The sequence below is a fragment of the Heptranchias perlo genome, chromosome 6, assembly GCF_035084215.1.
Source record: "Heptranchias perlo isolate sHepPer1 chromosome 6, sHepPer1.hap1, whole genome shotgun sequence".
Classification (NCBI taxonomy): Eukaryota; Metazoa; Chordata; class Chondrichthyes; order Hexanchiformes; family Hexanchidae; genus Heptranchias; species Heptranchias perlo.
This window is the reverse complement of record NC_090330.1, coordinates 3,970,485-3,992,607: the sequence shown is the minus strand read 5'-3', so window position 1 is coordinate 3,992,607 and position 22,123 is coordinate 3,970,485. Positions and strand designations below refer to the sequence as shown.

General features: G+C 45.9%; 2 protein-coding genes and 1 pseudogene across 7 annotated transcripts in view; all 3 read left to right on the top strand.

Moving 5' to 3' along the window:
• The window catches only part of aamdc (adipogenesis associated, Mth938 domain containing), a 40,207-nt gene extending 31,208 nt beyond the window's left edge, over positions 1–8,999 (top strand). For 4 of the 5 annotated variants that reach the window (XM_067985630.1, XM_067985629.1, XM_067985628.1 and 1 more), the window contains exons 4-5: positions 5,587–5,754; positions 8,743–8,828. In XM_067985630.1, coding sequence (XP_067841731.1) covers positions 5,587–5,727 — 141 coding nt within the window. In that variant the 3' untranslated portion in view covers positions 5,728–5,754; positions 8,743–8,828. Of the gene's footprint in view, positions 1–5,586; positions 5,755–8,742 lie in introns of all 5 variants that reach the window. The other variant, XM_067985632.1, reaches the window with a different exon arrangement.
• Positions 9,000–13,444: 4,445 nt separating this feature from the next.
• LOC137322437 (histone H2B-like) lies at positions 13,445–13,972 on the top strand (annotated as a pseudogene).
• A 3,164-nt stretch (positions 13,973–17,136) lies between these two features.
• The window catches only part of LOC137322686 (transmembrane protein 164-like), a 37,550-nt gene continuing 32,563 nt past the window's right edge, over positions 17,137–22,123 (top strand). For both annotated transcript variants that reach the window (XM_067985624.1, XM_067985623.1), the window contains exon 1: positions 17,137–18,332. In XM_067985624.1, the coding sequence (XP_067841725.1) occupies positions 17,952–18,332 (381 nt within the window). In that variant the 5' untranslated portion in view covers positions 17,137–17,951. The remainder of the gene's footprint in view (positions 18,333–22,123) is intronic.

Below are 22,123 nucleotides of genomic sequence, written 5' to 3'. Positions count from 1 at the left end.
AGATCATGGCTGATCTGTATCTTAACTCCATCTACCCGCCTTGGTTCTGTAACCCTTAATACCCTTGCCTAACAAAAATCTATCACTCAGTTTTGAAATGTTCAATTGACCCCCCAGCCTCAACAGCTTTTTGGGGGAGAGAGTTCCAGATTTCCACTACCCTTTGTGTGAAGTGCTTCCTGACATCACCCCTGAACGGCCTAAGTCTAATTTTAAGGTTATGCCCCACTTTGGTCTGGACTCTCCCCACCAGAGGAAATAGTTTCCCAAGCACTAACATCCCTTACCTTTTTGAAGAGCACAAAAAAAAAGTTTCAAAGATTTAAAAAAACAAGGATTGGGGGAGGAGAAATGAAGATAATTCTTTGGAAATATGTCACTGTTCTAGCAGGCTGAAGTTGTGTTCTCCTGACGTGATGTTTATTAATTTATCCTTGGGGCAGTCGCAGATCTTTAGGGAAGAGCTGTCGCTCGGCGCCCATTATTGATTGAATATGTCACTGAATTTTTTTTTGTATCGACCCAGAGGACTGGTTCTCGGTCATACTCTTATTGACACTTCTACAGTTTAGCTGATAGAAGTTAGAAATCTTTCTTGATGTTTTCCTTTCCCTTTTTTTTTTGAAAGCCTGAGTTTTCGTTCCCTGCGACAACCTGTGAGAGCAAATCACTCTACAAGACTCGAGGGCAGAGCTTGACGTATTAATCTGTTTTGTAGTTAGACGGAGCGCTGCACTGTCGGAGGTGCCGTCTTTAGGATGAGACGTTAAACCGAGGTCCCGTCTGCCCTCAGGTGGATGTAAAAGATCCCATGACACTATTTCTAAGAGGAGCAGGGGAATTCTCCCCGGTGTCCTGGGCCAACATTTATCCCTCAACCAACATCATTAAAAAGATTATCTGGTCGTTATCACATTGCTGTTTGTGGGATCTTGCTGTGCGCAAATTGGCTGCCGCGTTTCCTACATTACAACAGTGACTACAAGAGTACTTCATTGGCTGTAGAGTACTTTGGGACATCCTGAGGTAACGAAAGAAGCTATATATAAATGTAAGTCTTTTAGACAACAAGAGATGGTGGAGGTAAAAGGGAATGAAAAGAAAATGCTAGAAAGACACAGCAGGAGAAAGACCGGTTCTGCTTGTGATGTTTTCTGTTAGACTGAGAGCAATATGTAGCACTTCCCCACCCCATATTCTTACTGCAGTGAGTGCTGGAAACAGAAATTAAAAAAAATATATGTAGACGACAACTTTGAATGGTGTGGAGCTTTGGGCCTTTGATTAGGGACAACCGCATCCCAATAATTTCCCCCCACCCTCTTGCTAGGATACTGGCAGTGCTCCAGTATCTTTCCCTCATTGGCCCTTCATGTGTGAGCCTGGCCAGTGATGGTCAACACAGGCTGTTTAACCATGGGGGGCATCACAACCAAGTTAGATCCTGTCCTTTCCTGACATCCACACACGTGCACTTTTCAGCAGAGATCGCCAGAGAGCGTTCCAATACAGTGTTAAAATTTATTGCTTATATTGAACCATTTAGTGCTTTTATTGAACCATTCAAAATCACGAAGGGTTTAGATAAAGGAAATAAAGAGAAACGGTTCCCATTGGCAGAAGGATTGAGAACCAGAGGGTACAGATTTAAGGTGCTTGGCAAAGGAACTAAAGGCGGCATGAGGGAAAACTGTTCAACGCAGTGAGTTGTTCTGATCTGGAATGCGCTGCCTGAAAGGGCGGTGGAAACAGATTCAATAGTAACTTTCAAAAGGGAATTGGGTAAATACTTGAAGGGGAAAAGTTTGCAGGACTGCGGGGGAATGGGACTAACTGGATTGCTCTTACAATGTGCCGGCATGGGCTCGATGGGCCGGATGGCCTCCTCCTGTGCTGTAACTATTCTCTGATTTCCTTTTCAACAGATCTTTTGATCCACATGTTCCCTGTGCTGTTTGTTTAAATTTGAAACCAGGCAAATGAGATTTTGACCAGCAGTAAACCTGGCTGTTCCTTTTTCCTAGCTCAAGGGCACAGAAGCCAGTTTTGGAGTTTTGGCCTCCTTACTGCTGCCTAACTGAGCCTGGCCTTGTCTGTGTGGCTCAATCCCATATTTGGCAGTAAATTAAACCAGTAGTTGGATAGTTCCATTAAACCTCTTCTGAACTTTTTTGATTAAAGGGAAAAGTACAGATGACCCAACATATGTGCACTTTCCAGCAAGGATTCTGAGAACTGTCTGGGAGCAACTAATGAATTGCTGGTGTAGGGAGGTGAATTAACCCACTAGGATAGTATCCAATAGTTATGTGCATGTGTTTCATTCATTATCTTTTTCACCTCCAGACTTGACAATTCCAGTTTTCTCCTGGCCGGCCTTCCATTCTCCACTCTCCATAAACTTCAGCTCATCCAAAACTCTGCTGCCTGTGTTCTGACTCACACCAAGTCCCGTTCACCCATCACCCCTGTGCTCGCTGACCTACATTGGCTTCCAGTCCCTCCAATTTAAAATTCTCATCCTCGTGTTTAGATCCCTCCATGGCCTTGCCCCTCCCCATCTTTCTAACCTCCTCCAGCCCTCCGAGATCTGTGCGTTCCTCCAACTCTTGCCTCTTGTGCATCCCCCACTTCTTTCATCCCATCATTGGCGGCCGTGCCTTCCGCCACCCAGGCCCTACGCTCTGGAATTCCCTCCCTAAATCTCTCTGCTTCTCTACACCTCCCATCTCCTCCTCAGATTCACTACTGGCCAAGCTTTTAGTCACATCCCCCTCTAATGTCTCCTCCTTTTGGCTCGGCATTGATTTGTGTCTGATTACGACTCCTTGTAGCGCCTTGGATTGTTTTTCTGCATCAAAGACGCCATAATCAGTGCAAGTTGTTGTTGTTTGTGCTGTTAGTCTCATTAACCTCTCTGAAATGGCACCCTTTAATGAGGTCATGTGTATTTGCGGTGACATGTGCCAGAGTACAGTTCTACAGGCCACCCACCAGTACCTTGCCCAAGCGGTCATTCTTCACGTGCATGTCTAGATGGTGATTTTGGCAGGCTAGTCCACTGGGAGGGCATCACAGCCCACCCAGACGCTGTTCTTACCAGCAGGGATGACTGAAATTGCAAACTGGAACCCTAACTGAATTTTTCTCTCTCCTTAGAGGTGCTCTTCCTAATTGTTGCCCTTGCTGAGATCAGTTAACTCCGTACAGAGCAGGGGATGGAACCTGGGACCTACTGGTCTGTACAGCTTACTGCTGCACTGAGCCAGTCCTTAACCCGCTGGGCCCTTCAGGCACTTAAATTATGTAGACAGATGATCACTGCTTTACTCTACGGTTTGTAAAAAGAATACCGATCGTGATACTGGTCCTCTTTTAGAACCTAGATTTGCTGGTGCAGACTTTGCAGACAATATGGAGACCGAGGCAGTGGTAAATTGACATTTATCCAGAGTTAATAGTAAAATATTAGAGTTTCATAATTAGATCTCGTCGGCAGCTTGTCTCTCTCTGTTTCTGTCTTCTGTGAATTGCATGCAAGCCAGTTGAGTAATCTGCGAAAAGATCAGGTCCTTCCGTGTATTGTGCTGTTGTCAGAGCTGGAAATGGATGCTCTGGAGCTTCCTGGACAGCTTCAGTCAGTAAATGCACTGTCCAATGAGTAATTGAGGCACACAGAACAGGAGAAGAAAATAAAGAAAGGACTTTAATTTGATATAGCGCCTTTCACATCCTCAGGACGCCCCAAAGCGTTTTACAGCCAATTAAGTTTTTTTTGACGTGTGATCACTGTTGTAATGTAGGAAACGCGGCAGCCAATTTGCACACAGCAAGCTCCCAAAAACAGCAATGTGATAATGACCAAATCATCTGTATTAGTGATGTTGGTTGAGGGATAAATATTGGCCCAGGACACCGGGGAGAATTCCCCTGCTCTTCATAGCAATAGTGCCATGGGATCGTTTACATCCACCTCACAGGGCAGATGGCACCTCTGTCAGTGCTGCACTCCCTCAGTTCTGCACTAGAATATCAGCATAGATCTCGTGCTAAAGTCTCTGGAATGGGCTTTGAACCTACGACCTTCTGACTCGGAGGCGAGAGCGCTATCGCTGAGCCACGGCTGACACGGTTTTCTCAAAGGAAGACCACAGATTTGATTCCCGACCTCCACAGTAGACTTCAGAACCCCGGGCGAGGGATGGTGTAGAATTGGCCAGTGTTCCTACTGCTGCTGGCCATCTATCCAGTGACCCTGGTATGAAAGTACATGTGTGTCTATGGACCTTGAATGAGGACATCATTGGACTCCACTGTGATGCCCTTTGTGACCGAATAGCCAGTCAGCAATAACTGTCTCGATTTTCACGCACTAAGTACGGCCACTGGGGTGAGGTACCAGAGGGCAGATGCCATCGTGGAACTATCCTCTGAGAGGTGTGGATAAACTTTGCAAAGGAAAAACTGACACCATTGATTTTTTTTTTCCTTTGCAGAACCAATCCATGTGCCAGAGTTGTGGTGAGCTCACACAAGAAAATATACATCAGTACAACATCTGATGTTACAAGATACACTGAATTATTCAAATATATACACAGAGATTGAAATGGAGAGCTTGAGCAGAGGACATGAAAACAGGCTGTCCCACTGAGTGTTACGACACAGATTCCCCACGGGAAGATTGTTCTAAATCTCAGAATGAGCCATTCCAGGGGGTAGAGACAAATCACTTCCTCACAGGAAGGGAGAGAGTAGAACAAAGAAACGTGAAAACCTTAGATGAGGCAAACCCTGAGGATTGCTTGAGACTCGGAGTCCTGCTCGCCCATCACCCTGCCCTGTGTTCGCTGATCTACATTGGCTCCCATTCCAGCAATGTTTCAAATTTAAAATACTCCTCCTCGTGTTCAAATCCCTCCGTGGCCTCGCCCCTCCCTATCTCTGTAACCTCCTACAGCCCTCTCAGATGCCTGCGTACCTCCAATTCTGGCCTCTTGCGCATCCCCGATATCCTTCGTCCCACTGTGGGCGGCCGTGCTTGCAGCTGTCTCAGCCCCAAGCTCTGGAATTTTGTCCCTGAACTCCTCAATCTCTCTCCACCTCTCTCATCTCCTTTTAAGATGCTCGTTAAAACCAACCTCTTTGACCAAACTTTTGGTCACCTGTCTTATGTGGCTCAGTGTCAAGCTTTGACTGATTACGCTCCTGTGAAGCACCTTGGGACATTTTACTATGTTAACGGCACTGTATAAATTTTACTATGTTAACGGCACTGTATAAATTTTACTATGTTAACGGCACTGTATAAATGCAAAGAGTTGTTGAGTGAAATGTAGGACGATGGGGCCAGTAACTATAAAGATAACCGGTTTAAAAGTGAAGTTCAGGACAGGTACCAGAAGGAACATTTTACATAAAAAGTGATGTCAGACAAAGTACTGAAGATCCAGTCATTAGAAACACAGGTCGCACGTTTGTTTGCTAGGATGGGAGCTCTGAGATACTAGAGACACGAGCTTCTGTGGCCGAGTGGGTGTTCCTCACCCCTGACGTTCTCTCTCGTTTGTTTTTCTCCTTTTGCAGGTTTCTTCCAGAACGCTGGATTATATTAAGAGCAAAGGGGTTGACGTGAAGGTCCTTCAGACGGAGGAGGCTGTGCGAGAGTACAACAAGTTGGCCGGTCAGGGCGCACGAGTAGGAGGAGTCTTCCATTCCACTTGCTAAGCCAGCCTGCCTGCCACACAGTGAGAGGTGTCCTGACAACGCTTTTAAGCTCAGTGACTTCCTTTGGTTTCACAGCGCAACCTCGCCTTGTTGCTATTATTTTCTTCTCGGTGTGCAGTTTGAGTTATTTGAATGGGAGGAGGAACGTGCTTTAAAGGATGTGTATGCGTTGTGCATTCTATTACACATAGGCGATCACCTTCCAATTTCAAACTGGACTGTCTCATTTTAGGCTCGGCTGCTAGTATTTCGGGAATTCAAAACCGAATAATAGATGTGTGATTTTAATTTGCTGCGTTTAGAAAATGCTTTGCCGGAGCTTATTCATTTGATGTATACATAAGGAGACCTCTTTCCCCAGGTCCAGCTTTCTTGAGGCAGCTGGTTTCCCATTTTGAGCATACAACAAGAACTTGCGTTTATATAGCGCCTTTAACATAGTAAAATGTCCCAAGGCACTTCACAGGACCGTTATCAAACAAAATTTGGACAGGTGACCAAAAGCTTGGTCAAAGAGGTAGGTTTTAAGGAGCGTCTTAAAGGTGGAGAGGTTTAGGGAGGGAATTCCAGACCTTAGGGCTTAGGCAGCTGAAGGCACGGCCGCCAGTGGTGGAGCGATGGAAATCGGGAGGAGCGCAGAGATCCTGGAGGGTTGTAAGGCTGGAGGAGGTCACAGAGAGGTGGAAAGGGGGCGAGACCATGGAGGTATTTAAAAACAAGGATGAGAAATTTAAAACCGAGCTGCTGCCAAGACCGGGAGCCAATGTAGGTCAGCGAGCACAGGGGTGACAGGTGAACGGTACTTGGTACAAGTTAGGATATGGGCAGCAGAGTTTTGGATGAGCTGAAGTTTACGGAGGGTGGAAGATAGGAGACTGGTCAGGTAAGCATTGGAATAGTTGAGTCTAGAGGTGCGGGGACCAAGTATCAAGTTCCCATGTCAAGCGTGTGCGAGCAGACAGGTTTCCTATTTCGAGCAGTGGTAATGGGGCTGGTTTTCCATTTACAGGATGCTCGTTTTGATGGCGGACGAGGGTATCTGTTTCCTGTTGTGATTGTGCGTGAGTGGGCCCATTCTACAGGTGCATGGAGCATTTTTTGACTCGTGCTGTCCCCACTTGGTACCAATTAATTGGAGGATTTTTTTCTTTAAGTGGTTCCTCAAGGACTTTTTTTTTGTTGAAGATTCACTAAAACTGTACCAGTTATCCAGCTGGTCCTGTCTTGCTGCAACTCATGAAGTGCCAGGTCATTATTATACCATGTATGCTATGCAAATGGGCTGCAGCTGGGCATAGAGTTAGATCGAAACTACAGAACAGAAACAGGCATTCGCCCCAACTAGTCGGTGCCGGCGTTTATGCTCCACTCAAGCCTCCTCCCACCCCTCTTCTAAACCTATCAGCATATCCTTCTATTCCTTTCTCCCTCGTGTTTATTTAGCTTCCCCTTAAATGCATCTGTTTATACCTCAACTACTCTGTGTGGTAGCGAGTTCCACATTCTAACACTCTGGCTAAAGAAATTTCCCCCTGAATTCCCTATTGGATTTATTAGTGACTATCTTATATTTCTGACCTCTAATTTTGGACTCCCCCACAATGCAATCACAGTCTGCTCAGTCAGCCTGCCTTTAAAATGGTAGGGGTCGAAATGGGTAACATTTGGCCAATATTTATCCCTCAACCAACACCTAAAACGGAATGGGGGTAAAATTGGATATTTGTGGGGACCCAAAACAAGGCTGTATCGCATCACTCGCCTGTTATACGCCCCGCCTGATATTCGTCTGTTCCACTGACTTCAATAGGATTCAATCGAGGGCGTATCCCGTAACCATTGGCAAAAGCGACTGTCTGAATTTCGCCCCCATTATCTGGCCATTATCTCGTTGATGTTTGTGGGATCTTGCTGTGCCCAAATTGGTTACCACATTTCCCTACATTACAACACTTCAAAAGCACTTCATTGGCTGTAAAGTGCTTTGAGATGTCTTGAGGTCATGAAAGGCACTGTATAAATGCAAGTCCTTTCTTTCATGAAAGAAACATTTGCAAAATGATTTGTTTGATCTCTGATGGTGTACTGGGTAAGTACACTCCCTGGTGTGGCACTGAACCGGAAAGACCACGAGAGTCACAGGATCAATCTCTGCTCTGTGCTGAGTTAGCTGATCTCAGCCAGGGCAGCAATTCGGGACCCCTGGGCTGGGCTGGAGAGATGAGAGGTCAGTTAGGATTTCCCACACTTGATCGCATTCCAGCGCCCACCAACTGGACATCATGCATGCATGTCGAGTAAGGATAGGACTGGGCTGTATTGTTACCCTCATAGTTGAATAGTCTGGTGACAGTCACAGCCCAGGCTCATGTATGTGGGTGAGGTATTTGAGGAAGCCAGGCACAAGTGGAACTGCATCCTAACAGGAGTCCGTGCTTTCAGGAGGAGGAGGGATAATTGAGTTACAAGGAGGCGATGTAGAGTTAAGTACTTGGTGACAGCCTTGGCTCAGTTCCCAGCACAGACACGATGGGCTGAACGGCATCTTGTGCCTGATTCTATGAGTAGCAGCACTCTTGTCACTGAGCGCACAATCCAGGCCGACACTCCAGTGCTGCACTGTCGGAGATGCCGTCATTCCGATGAGATGTTAAACTGTAGCCCCGTCTGTCCCCTCGAGTGGATAGAAAAGATCCTATGGCATTATTTAAAGAAGAGCAGGGTAGTTCTCCTGATGTCCTGGACAACATTTATCCTTCAACCAACACCGCTTTTAAAAAAAAAAGCAGATTATCTGGTCATTATCATTGCTGTTTGTGGGACCTTGCAAATTGGCTGTCGCGTTTCCTACATTATAACAGTGACTGCCCTTCAAAACAAGAACTCAATTAGCTGTGATGCGCTTTGGGACGTCCTGAGGATGTGAAAGGTGCTATATAAATGCAAGCCGTTTCTTGATATTCCTAGTCATCACTCCTACCCTTTAAGAATAACCTTTCCTTTTTCAACCCACAGGTTCACCCCAAGGTCATGGGGGGGCCCTTTTGTCCTGCGTGTAATGAATGTACTGTGCTAAGCAAGTCCCTGTTTTAAAAACGGCATCAGAACTGCTGTGTAAAGCTTTGGGCCTGTATTAATAGTGGAACATGAGAATTACTGCTAACAGCGAGATTTGTCACTGGCGTGGAAAGCGATGAGAAAGACACCGAGCGGAAGAGCAAACGTACTTATCGGAGTTACCGCATAACTAATAAAGGCAGACATTGCACATCTACCGGCGTTCCACTTGTGCTCCTTGTACATTTAAACATTTATGTTACACCGACATTGCGATCCTTGGGCCAGTCAATCTCTAGCTGGATTGGAAGTTTTGCACAGTCCTGACTTTTAGCTGTTTGAGTTCTCTTGTCGGGTATTTTGTCACTGAGGTCTAATCCCTGACTACAGCCAAGCAGGTGGGTAATTTAACTCCCTCCAGCCCTTCCCTGCTCCTCTTCGAAATAGTGCCACGGGATCTTTTACGTCCACACGAGAGAGCAAACAGGGCCTCGGTTTAACGTCTCATCCGATTAGTGCCGAACTCCCTCAGTGCTGCATTGGGAGTGTCAGCCTAGATTTTCGTGCTCAAGTCTCCGGAGTGGGGCTTGAACCCAGAACTTTCTGACTCAGAGGTTGAGAGCAAGCTGGAGATGACTCTCCCTCACATGTCCTCTCTTCCCATATGGGAAAGTGTCACGGTGCGTGCTCAGAACCTCCCTTCCAGGAGCCCAGTTGGATTGAAGAACTGCGCATCATGTCAAGGTTGAAACTGTGGCCTACCAACACGGAGCATCAATGCGCTGCACCGCTGCCCAGCAAGCTATCTATCAATCATTCTTAATGGTTCAGGTTGTGAACATGCCTGGTCATGACCTCTTCCAACACTGGGCCTTAACCCTATGATGCTTCCAGTCATGAAAGATGGTGATATTTTCAGTGGGTAAAGTACAATCAGAGGACACTATATTTTTTCTGAAAAGTCGAACTGAAAATCAACGGTCAGGTGCCATAACCCAACTAGCTAAATCTAGATCCAGGGCACAGAAGTTAAATATCCCCTTCAAAAGCTTGGTCTTGGAAAAGCTACTTTCTTTTTGGTATAGGTGCTCAGACCTCCCTAAAATCCTGTCTGAGGAAGAAGGCTGGCCCCTGACGACCAGTGTATCACCCGCGTGGACAGCACCAAAAACTGTACGATGCACGCCCCTACATAACTTGCTGCTTTCCGAGCTTCTCTTTTGGGTCCTGAAGCTACTCTTAAATGGCATCGGCTAAGTGGGCCGAATGGCCTTTTTGTCATTGCTACATTAATACCAATGCATTCTTATTAAGAGAGACCAGTAACCACTGCTGATTACACACGTGTGGCTGTTAGGTGAGGCTAGGAACATAGAAACAGGAGGAGGCCGTTCACCCCTCAAGCCTGTTCCATTATTCAATTAGATCGTGGCTGATCTGTACCTCAACTCCTTTAAACCCGCCTTTGATCCATAATCCCTTGATACCCTCACCCAACAAAAATCTATCAACCTCAGTCTTCAAAGCTCCAATTGACCCCCAGCATCCACAGCCTTTTGTGGGGAAGAGTGTTTCAGATTCCTATTACCCTTTGTGTGAAAAGGTGCTTCCTGATTTCACTCTTAAATGGCCTGGCTCTAATTTTAAGATATTGCACCCCCTTGTTCTGGAGCCCCCCCACCAGAGGAAATAGTTTCTCTTTACCTACCCTATCCTTTTTATAATTTTAAACATTTCAATCAGATCACCTCTCAAGGGAATATAAGCCAAGCTTATGCAATAATTTGAACCTTTTAGCCTCGGTATCATAATAGGATTTGGCTCCGCTGTGATGCCCTCCTCAGTCAAATAGCCCGCCAACGTTGACAGTCTAGGTGCACACATGAAAAACAGCCAGTTGAGTGAGGGCTGTCAGCCTCGGTGAAAGTGAACCCCAGCCCTAGTCGGCAGCTTCAGGAGAGGGGAAACTTGCCAACAGAAAATTTGATGATTGAAATTGAACGTAGGTAAATATTTTATAATGATCCATTGCAACACCGGCTTTTCTAAACCATTAGAAGTCTACTTATTTGTTTGATGTGCCTTTGTGAGACTGAAGGGTTTATTGTGCTATGGAAATGCAGCTCCTATCACCAAGAAAACAGCTGTGCAATCTATGAATGAAATATAATTAGGATATGAGAAACAAAGCAACTTGTTGAAATATTGATAAAGGAATTCTGGGTTTGTTACAAAGGCTGAATTATTAAGCCCCACTCCAGGGACTTGAGCACAATATCTAGGCTGACACTCCCAGTGCAGTACTGAGGGAGTGCTGCACTGTCGGAAGTGCCGTTTCTCGGATGAGATGTTAAACCGAGGCCCCATCTGCCCCCTCAGGTGGGTGTAAAAGATCCCAGGGCACTATTATCAAAGAAGAGCAGGGGAGTTCTCCCTGGAGCCCTGGCCCAATATTTATCCCTCAACCATCATCACTAAAAAGCAGATGATCTGGTCATTATCACATTGCTGTTTGTGGGATCTTGATGTGCGCAAATTGACTGCCGCGTTTCCTACATTACAACAGTGACTGCATTTCAAAAAGTGTAAAGCGCTTGGGGACGTCCTGAGGTTGTGAAAGGTGCTGTTTATTTCCTTTTCTTTCTCTCTTTCTCTTTCCTTTCTTCTTCTCATAGGGGCGCGATTCACACAAAATAGAATTTCTTTTTGAGGGAAACATCAAAGTACCGCAATCACAAATAACAGCAAAGCAGCACAAAAAATTGGTTCTCTCAAGACGCATTGTTTATTATTTGTCCATGTCAAAGTCCGCAGAGTATAGTGCCTATCGGTCATCTGGCTGCAAAGCTTCCTGTTTTTATTTAAAAAGTCTAATATTTTAAAAGCAGGAATGTAGTATTGCCCCTGAGATAAGTAGTTCTTGTATGAGGAGCTATTTAATTAGACATCAGCTCTTCAGTCCTTCAGGTATTACAGTATCAAGGTATAGAGTGATAACAACAACAATTTGCTTTTATAAAGGTCTCAAGGAGCTTCACAGAAGTGATTACCAAACAAAACTTGACACCGAGCCACATAAGGAGGTATTGGGACAGGTGACCAAAAGTTTGGTCAAAGAGGTGGATTTTAAGGAGTGCCTTAAAGAGAGAGAGAGAGGTGGAGGGAATTCCAGAGTTTGAGGTCCAGACAGCAGAAGGCAGGGCCACCAATGTTGGAGCGAAGGATATTGAGGATGCACAAGAGGCCAGAATTGGAGGAGCGCAGAGTTCTTGGAGGGTTGTAGAGCTGGCGGAGGTCACGGAAGTAGGGAGGGGCGAGGCCACGGAGGGATTTGAACACAAGGATGAGAATTTTAAATTTGAGGCGTTGTCGGACCGGGAGCCGACGTAGGTCAGCGAGCCCAGGGTGGGGGTGATGGGTGAGTGGAACTTGGTATGAGTCTCAAGCAACCCTCAGGGTTTGCCTCATCTAAGGTTTTCATGTTACTTTGTTCTACTAGTTGACTCTCTCTCCCTTCCTGAGAGGAAGTGATTTGTCTCTACCCCCTGGAATGGCTCGTACTGAGATTTAGAACAATCTTCCCGTGGGTAATCTGTGTCGTAACACTCAGTGGGACAGCCTGTTTTCACGTCCTCTGCTCAAGTTCTCCATTTCAATCTCTGTGTATATATTTGAATAATTCAGTGTATCTTGTAACCTCAGATGTTGTACTGATGTATATTTTCTTTTGTGAGCTCACCACAACTCTGGCACATGGATTAGTTCTGCAAAGGAAATTCAATAGAATCACTTTTTTCCTTACAAAATTTATCCACAGCTCTCCCTGAGGATAGTTCCATGATGGCATCTGCCCTCCGGTACCTCATCCCAGTGGCAATTCTTTGTGTGTGAGTTCAGACAATTATTGCTGACTGGTTATTCAGCTACAAAGGGCATCACAGTGGAGTCCAATTATGTCCTCGTTCAAGATCCACAGACACACATGCACTTTCATACAGGGGTGACTGGATATATAGCCAGCAGCAGTGGGAACACTGGCTAATTCTATATAATATTAATAGTTTTTTTTGTATTTGTTCTTGGGATGTGGATGACAAAGCAGTATTTAATGCCCAAGCATAGTTGCTCTGAGCGCATTAATAGTCAAACCATGTGGGATTGGAGACCGATATCAGCTTGACCAGGTACCTGGATGAGTGCAGCTCCAACAACACTCAAGAAGCTCGACAACATCCAGGACAAAGCAGCCCGCTTGATTGGCACCCCATCCACCACCCCAAACATTCACTCCCTCCACCACCAGCGCACCATGGCTGCAGCGTGTACCATCCACAGGATGCACTGCAGCAACTCGCCAAGGTTTCTTCGACAGCACCTCCCAAACCCACAACCTCTACCATCTAGAAGCACAAGGGCAGCAGGCACATGGGAACAACACCACCTGCACGTTCCCCTCCAAGTCACACACCATCCCGACTTGGAAATACATCGCCGTTCCTTCGTCATCGCTGGGTCAAAATCCTGGAACTCCCTTCCTAACAGCACTGTGGGAGCACCGTCACCACACGGACTGCAGCGGTTCAAGGCAGCGGCTCACCACCACCTTCTCAAGGGCAATTAGTGATGGGCAATAAATGCTGGCCTTGCCAGCAATGCCCACATCCCATGAACGAATTTTTTAAAAAGTTGGCAGGTCCCTTCACTGAAAGACATTGATAAGTGAACCTGTTCAGGGGAGGGAAAGAAAGATTCTGTTGAAGAGACAACGTGAACCTTTTTAGACAATTTCCGTGTCTGAAAGTGAATGTGACGATGCCCAAGGAGGAGAAAACTGCACCCAAGAAGGGCGCCAAGAAAGCCGTGAGTAAAGTGACAGCAAAGGTCGGCAAGAAGCAGAGAAGGTCGAGGAAGGAGAGTTACTCCATCTACATTTACAAAGTGACAAAGCAAGTTCAGCCCATCACCGGCATCTCCCCCAAGGCCATGAGCATCATGAACTTCTTTGCGAACGATATTTGCGAGCGCAATGCGGAGGAGGCTTCCCGCTTGGCCCATTACAACAAGTGCCGCACCATCAGCTCCCAGGAGATCCAGACCTCTGTGCGCCTGCTGCTGCCCCAGGGAGCTGACCAAACACACCGTGTCGGAAGGGACAAAGGCCGTGACCAAGTACACCAGCTCCAAGTAAAACTCCACAATGTTTTAAGGTAATTGGCAAAAGAACCAGAGGCGACATGAGGAGAGAAAAAATTACGCACCGAGTTGTCATGATCTGGAATGCGCTGCCTGAAAGGGCGGTGGAAGCAGATTCAATAGTAACTTTCAGAAGGGAATTGGATAAATACTTGAAGGGAAAAATTTGCAGGGCTGTGGGGAAAGAGCAGGGGAGTGGGACTAATTAGATAGCTCTTTCAAAGAGCTGGCACAGGCATGATGGGCCAAATGGCCTCCTTCTGTGCTGTATGATCCTATGATACTGGGGGAGAAAACACAGAACCTCTTTAGAAGGTAGGGAGGAGAGAGACAGGCCCCTGTTTAAGAGGAGGAGGATCTCTTGGTAGAAATAGATCCTATTTAAGAGAGAGGAGAATCTTAAGAGGGGATGGGGGGAAAGCTTGCTGGGCTGAGAGTGACTCTTGAAGAAGAAAATAGAACCAGTAGTTCTGGGGGGGGGGGGGAGGGGAAAGGAGAGTGAGAGAAGCTAAAGTAAAAACAGAAAATGCTGGAAATACTCAGCAAGTCAGGCAGCATCTGTGGAGAAAGAAACAGAGTTAACGTTTCAGGTCGATGACCTGTCGTCAGAACTCATCAAGCTCTGATGAAAGGTCATCGAAAATAAGAAATAGGAGCAGGAGTAGGCCATTCGGCCCCTCGAGCCTGCTCCGCCATTCAATCAGATCATGGCTGATCTTCAACCTCAACTCCACTTTCCCGCCCGATCCCCATATCCCTTGATTCCCCTAGAGTCCAGAAGTCCATAACCTGAACCGTTAGCTCTGTTTCCTTCTCTGCAGATGCTGCCTGACTTGCTGAGCATTTCCAGCATTTTCTGTCTTCTTTCATGGAATCATACAATATTTATGGCACAGAAGGAGGCCATTCAAGACCTTACAAGAGCAGGTCAGAGGCTGGGTTTTCTGCGGCGAGTGACTCACCTCCTGACTCCCCAAAGCCTTTCCACCATCTACAAGGCACAAGTCAGGAGTGTGATGGAATACTCTCCACTAGCCTGGATGAGTGCAGCTCCAACAACACTCAAGAAGCTCGACACCATCCAGGACAAAGCAGCCCGCTTGATTGGCACCCCATCCACCACCCTAAACATTCACTCCCTTCACCACCGGCGCACAGTGGCTGCAGTGTGTACCATCCACAGGATGCACTGCAGCAACTCGCCAAGGCTTCTTCGACAGCACCTCCCAAACCCGCGACCTCTACCACCTAGAAGGACAAGAGCAGCAGGCACATGGGAACAATACCACCTGCACGTTTCCCTCCAAGTCACACACCATCCCGACTTGGAAATATATCACCGTTCCTTCATCGTCGCTGGGTCAAAATCCTGGAACTCCCTTCCTAACAGCACTGTGGGAGAACCTTCACCACACGGACTGCAGTGGTTCAAGGCAGCGGCTCACCACCACCTTCTCAAGGGCAATTAGGGATGGGCAATAAATGCCGGCCTCGCCAGCGACGCCCACATCCCGTGAACGAATAAAAAAAAATTTGGCCCATCGTGTCTGCACCGGCTGAGAAACGAGCCACCCAGCCTAATCCCACTTTCCCGCATTTGGTCCGTAGCCCTGCAGGTCCCGGCTCTTCAGGTGCACGTCCAGATATTTTAAAAATGAGTTGTGGGTTTCTGCCTCTACCACCCTCTCAGGCAGTGAGTTCCAGACACCCAACACCCTCTGGGTGAAAGATTTTTTTCCTCATTTCCGCTCTAATCCTTCTACCAATCACTTTAAATCCGTGCCCCCTGGTTATTGACCCCTCCGCTAAGGGAAATGGGTCCTCCCTATCCACTCTATCTAGGCCCCCTCATCATTTTGTACACCTCAGTCTCCTCCTTTCCAAGGAAAGTAGCCATGATGTGGAGATGCCGGTGATGGACTGGGGTTGACAAATGTAAGGAATCTTACAACACCAGGTTATAGTCCAACTGTTTTATTTGAAAATCACAAGCTTTCGGAGGCTTTCTCCTTCGTCAGGTGAGTGAGTGCACAACTCGCTCACCTGACGAAGGAGAAAGCCTCCGAAAGCTTGTGATTTTCAAATAAAACAGTCGGACAATAACCTGGTGTTGTAAGATTCCTTACATTTCCAAGGAAAACAACCCCAGCCTGTCCAATCTGTCATCGCAGCTAAAATTCTCCAGTCCTGGCAAATCTCCCTCTCTAGTTTATATTTTTAATTTCAGATTTCTAACATCCAGCAGTGTTTTTTTTTGCTTTTGAGTGAGAGAAGCTGTTTGGAAGGAGAGACAATTGTAAACAATTTTACAACACCAAGTTATAGTCCAACAAATTTATTTTAAATTCCACAAGCTTTCGGAGGCTTCCTCCTTCCTCAGGTGAATGGTGTGGAAATGAAATTTTCGAATCCTTCGCATTTGAAAATCACAGAACAATGCCTGGTGATTACTGCCCGTTGCCAAGGCAATCACAGTGAGCAGACAGAAAGGTGTCACCTAAAAGGCCACCAAATATACAAACCCCCCCAAAAAAAAGAGAGAAGGAAGACAGTCAATGACCCGTTATATATCTCTCTTTTTTTTGATGTGGAGATGCCGGTGATGGACTGGGGTTAACAATTGTAAACAATTTTACAACACCAAGTTATAGTCCAACGATTTTATTTTTAATCCCACAAGCTTTCGGGGGCTTTCCCCTTCCTCCTTGGGGGGGGTTTGTATATTCGGTGGCCTTTTAGGTGACACCTTTCTGTCTGCTCACTGTGATTGCCTTGGCAACGGGCAGTAATCACCAGGCATTGTTCTGTGATTTTTCAAATGCGAAGGATTCGAAAATTTCATTTCCACACCGTTCACCTGAGGAAGGAGGAAGCCTCCGAAAGCTTGTGGAATTTAAAATAAATTTGTTGGACTATAACTTGGTGTTGTAAAATTGTTTACAATTGTCAACCCCAGTCCATCACCGGCATCTCCACATCATGGAAGGAGAGAGAGAGAGAAAAGAGAGAGAGACAGGCTTACGTTCGATAGGTGAGTGATTGTGACGTAAGGACGCCGGCCAGGTGTATGGCTCCAGGTGAGCAGCAGCAGCCTGTGGGCAGGTTGTCCCTCCCTCCCTCCCTCCCTCTCTCCCTCTCTCTCTCTCTGTATGTTGTGTGTGAGTCAAGTCAGAGCGTCGGACGAGATTGCCAGCAGCAAGGAGCAGCAGCAGCCGGCGGAGGAGGAGTAACAAGTGTGCGGCAGCCCGTCCCGAAGAAACAAGGTGTGGGGAGGGGGACGATAGAAATGGCTGCGACCCACCTTTAAGAGCAATTTTTAAAAGTAGGAGTCGCTGGTTCCCAGTGAGAAGCCCCCCTCCCTCCCTCCCTCCATCCCAGGACTTCCTCCAGCTGCTGCCTCTTGTGTGGGGAAATACTAACTGGGAAAAAAAAAAGAAAACTTCGGCAAACTCATCTGGAAAAAGAATTTAAAACTTCTTGTGATTATTTTTTTTTTTTGGAGGGGAGCGGTGCGGAAAGGGATTTAAGGATATTTTTCATCCGGCTGCCTAGAACGTAAACCCAGAGTCAAAATCATCTCGAAGTGATCTCAAGCCAAAAGGAAGTCATTTGTAGATTTTTAAAAACGCCTTTCCTATTTCCTATTTCTTCCAGTTCCACACATTTCTGATGGAAATCTGACTGTTTCTGAAGGAGGAAGGTTTGGTATGACTTTGCAATTTTTCTCCCCATATGTACAAACTAATTTTTAAAGCAAAAGGAACTGGGAACCGTGCAAGGAGGAGATTTCCTTTTATAGTTTTAAAAAAAAATGCGTCAAATCAACTGGGAAATTTCATTGTAATGTTTTTAAAGGAAGCAGAAAAGGCCACGCTTTTCTTTCTTTCTCTGCCAGCGGTTGGGGATGATTTAAGGTTCTCGTCCGGACGGTCAGTGCGAAGGAGGTTCCTCTGTCCGCCCAAGTTTGCTGTTGAATGCTGAAGATGGCCATGTTGGAGCTGCAGAGTATCTTGGACACGGTGTACGGCGGAGTCGACCCCAACATCACTGGCAACGGCGGGCAGGAATGTGCCGCCTTCCTCTCGCTCGGTCAGCGTGCTCTGGAGACTTTCATCATGATCACCGTTTCCCTGCTGCAAATCGCGGTGGCCTACAGGAAAATCAGACCCGGCTTTCAAGAATGCTGGACGCTCGGTGCATCACCATTATCATCATCATCATCACAGGAGAGGCTGGGGAAAAACCTCCTTCAGGCTGCCCTGTGTTTGACCTTTGGCTTGGAGATTGGGTTCAAGTGTGCTACTAAAACTCTCATCTACTTACTGAATCCATGCCATGTTGTTACTGCCCTGCAGGTATGTTGTTTTCCCCCTCCCTCCCTCCCTCCAAAAAAAAATTCCATATATTCCCTTTTATGTATCTCATCTACTTTGGTACTTTTGGAGAAGTGTTTTGAGGGGAACCCCGAGAAGCACTTGAAGGAGAAAGACATAGGAACAGGAGTAGGCCATTCAGCCCCTCGTGCCCGCTCCGCCATTTGATAAGATCGTGGCTGATCTGTGATCTAACTCCATATACCTGCCTTTGGTCCATATCCCTTAATACCTTTGGTTGCCAAAAAGCTATCTATCTCGCACTTAAATTTAGCAATTGAGCTAATATCAATTGCCGTTTGCGGAAGAGAGTTCCAAACTTCTACCACCCTTTTGTGTGTAGAAAAATAGAAGGATGTGCTGATAGGGTGAGCTGGAGTAGGGAGGGAGGAGGCTCGTGTGGAGCATAGACCAGTTGGGCCGAATGGCCTGTTTCTGTGCGGTCATTTCTGTGTAATTAATTCCATGTAATTGTTGAGAGTCATAAGAGAGCTGGATTGAGGAGGGCGCGTCAGGCCCATCCTGCTTATTTATCAACCCTTCCCTGTCACAGCTTCTGGTTTTTATCTTCACTATCCAACTCAGAAGTCCACTATTGATCAGTGTGTGTGTAGAATTTTAGGACATCAGTCCTAAATTTTCCTATTCTCTGTTTTGAGCACGTCCTACTGCCATGGCTTAATTTGAAACAACGTTCCGGATTTACCTTCCCTTTCTATTATTTACTATCTTTAGGTGCTTTTCACAATAGCAGCAGGCCACTCGGCCCATCGAGCTTGGCTCTGCCATTTTCACCATCTTTTAAATCCCAGTTCCGTACCCTTTCGTCTCAGTGCCTTTACTTCTCAAGTATCTATCTTCCTCGGAAATACCCGTGTTTTTTTAATCGACTCTTTCCATGTGCCAGGCTTGGCGAATCCAATGTTTATTTTGGTGCCGCTGCCAACTGCAATTGGTGTGTTGGGGACTGGCGGTCCAGTAAACTGATATAAAAGTCTCTATGTATATCTCCTATGAAGCCCCGGTTAGTCAACTCCTTTCAAGTCTCAATGGGCCATGTTTCTCCAGGTTTGTCCTCACAATTCAACCCTTTGACACTACATAACAGCTTCATCATCTATAAGAGCAGAGCTTCTCCCAATGGCTTAACGGGTAAATGTACCTCTTGGTGTCATACTGCGCCATCCAGGCCAGTAATGTGCCATGTTTGATTCTCCGTCTGAGCTAGGTTAGTCAATCTCGGCCAGAATGGCTATGTTTGGGGGGAAGGGCGCTACAATTGGCCTCAATCGCCTTGGGCTAGGGGAGAGAAAACAACCAGTTGTGGTGACCTGGGCCAACATTTATCCCTCAACCAACATAATTAAAACAGATTATCAGGTCATTATCTCATTGCTGTTTGTGGGATCTTGCTGTGCGCAAATTGGCTGCCGCGTTTCCTACATTACAACAGTGCCTACACTTCAAAGTACCTCATTGGCTGTAAAGCACTTTGGGACGTCCGGAGTAGTGCACAGCGCTATATCGTAGACTCATACAGCACAGAAGGAGGCCATTCGGCCCATCATGCCTGTGCCAGTTCTTCGAAAGAGCTATTCAATTAGTTCTACTCCCCTGCTCTTTCCCCGTAGCCCTGAATTTTTTTTCCCCCCCTTCAAGTGTTTCACCAATTCCCTTTTGAAAGTTCCTATTGAATCTGCTTCCGCTGCCCTTTCAGGCAGCGCGTTCCAGATCATAACAACTCGCCGTGTTTTAAAAAAAAAAATTCTCCTCATCTCCCCCCCACCCCGGTTCTTTTGACAATTACCTTAAATCTGTGTCCTCTCTGGTTACCGACCCTCCTGCCAGTGGAAACAGTTATATAAATGCAGGTTCTTTGTCTTCCTTCCTATATTAGATGAGACTAAATCAGGCTGTGATGATCTCCCCATGGTAACCATCTAGAGTTGCCCTTGGGATGAGGTAATGGAGGATAACCTACACCTGTTTGAACCATAGCTTCCATTTGAGGGCAGTTGTGGGGAGGAGATAGAGCAGCTTTTTTCTCTGCGAGTGGAATGCGGGGTGTGCAGAATCAAGCAGGCCCACGGGTATTGCGTTACTGAACCTAATTTCAATTATGTCATCCTGGAAAAACCCAGTCCACGGGGTTCAAATTAAACTCTAGAGTTAGTTATCGTAAAGAGCTTCACGATTGACCCTGCTGTTATTAATGGTTCAGCTATTGATAATGCAATGTACATAACAATCCAGGTTAGATTGCAAGCGCAATTTTAAGCAAATCATGATAGTAGAGGGGGTTGTGGCAGAGATTGAGCCAAATGACCAGTTAATGCTTCACAATATTTAAAACTGGGACCGATTAACTATCTCCACGCATCTAGTGTTATTAGTTATTCACAGGATTGGATGGTGATTATTAACAAATAATTGATCCTAAACATGCTGAGTGCAAACTAATTCTTCGCACAAAGCACAGCCATAAAAGTCTATGTATAAATTTGATGAGCACTTTTTTTTAATTGATTCTCAGAATGTGGGTGTCGCTGGCAAGCCCAGCATTTATTGCCCATCCCTAGTTGCCCTGACAGAGTGGCTCGCTAGGTCACTTCAAAGGTCAGTTAAGAGTCAATCATGTTTGTGTGGGACTGACCGGGTAAGGACGGCAGGTTTCCTTCCCTAAAGGACATTAGGGCACCAGTTGAGTGTTTACAAGAATCTGACCGCTTCATGGTCACTTTTTCAGATACCAGCCTTTTTTTTTTCCAGATTTTGTGCAATTTTTAAAATTGAATTCAAATTCTTAAACCGCCATGGTGGGATTTGAACTTGCATTCTCTGGATTATTATCTCCCTTTACAGCAGGGATGATAGGATAACAATCAGGAGTGGAAATTCTGGCTGATATTTTCTCTTTCTAGCTCAGGAGACCAATTTCTTTTATGTCCACAGTTGCAGAAGCAGGCTATTTGGCCCATCGTGCCTGTGCCGGCTCTTTTAAACAGCTATCCGATTAGTCCCACTTCCCTGCTCTTCTCCCGATAGTCCTGCAAATTTATCCTTTTCAAGTATTTATCCAATTACCTTTTGGAAGTTACTTTTGAATCTGCTTCCACCGCCCTTTCAGGCAGCGCATTCCAGATCGTCATAACTTGCTGTGTTTTTTTTTAAAAAATTCTCCTCATCCCCCCCCTCTCTGGTTCTTTTGCCAATTATTTTAAATCTGTGTCCTCTGGTTACTGACCTTCCTGCCACTGGTAACAGTTTCTCCTTATTTACTCTATCAAAACCCCTCCGTGTAATACTAGTCACGTAGGAATGGGAAGAGACTTTTGCCTCCAATTTGACTTGGAGGTTTCCAAAAAAAATGGAAAGTGTAAGCTTTTTATTTAAAAAAAAAAGAGGAATTATATTTGGAAAGAAACTCGTATATAGGATTGGTTGATGCATATACTGCAGAGAGCTTCACTTCGATCTTTCATGTCTGACTGTTGCTGGAATTTTTTGTTGCGTGTAATCTTGATTCCCACATCACTACGTTCTTTGCAGTGGTGCTGATCATATTACTAACTTGTCAGTGTTGTCATGTGGATTTCAGTTTTTTAAAAAAAAAAAGATTATCTGGTCATTACCTCATTGCTGTCTGTGGGATCTTGCTGTGTGCAAATCTGATGCTGCGTTCCCTACATTGCAACAGTGACTTCGCTTCAAAAGTACGAGGTTGTAGAAGGTGCTATATAAATGCAAGTTCTTTGTTTTTTTACGCTGTTTAA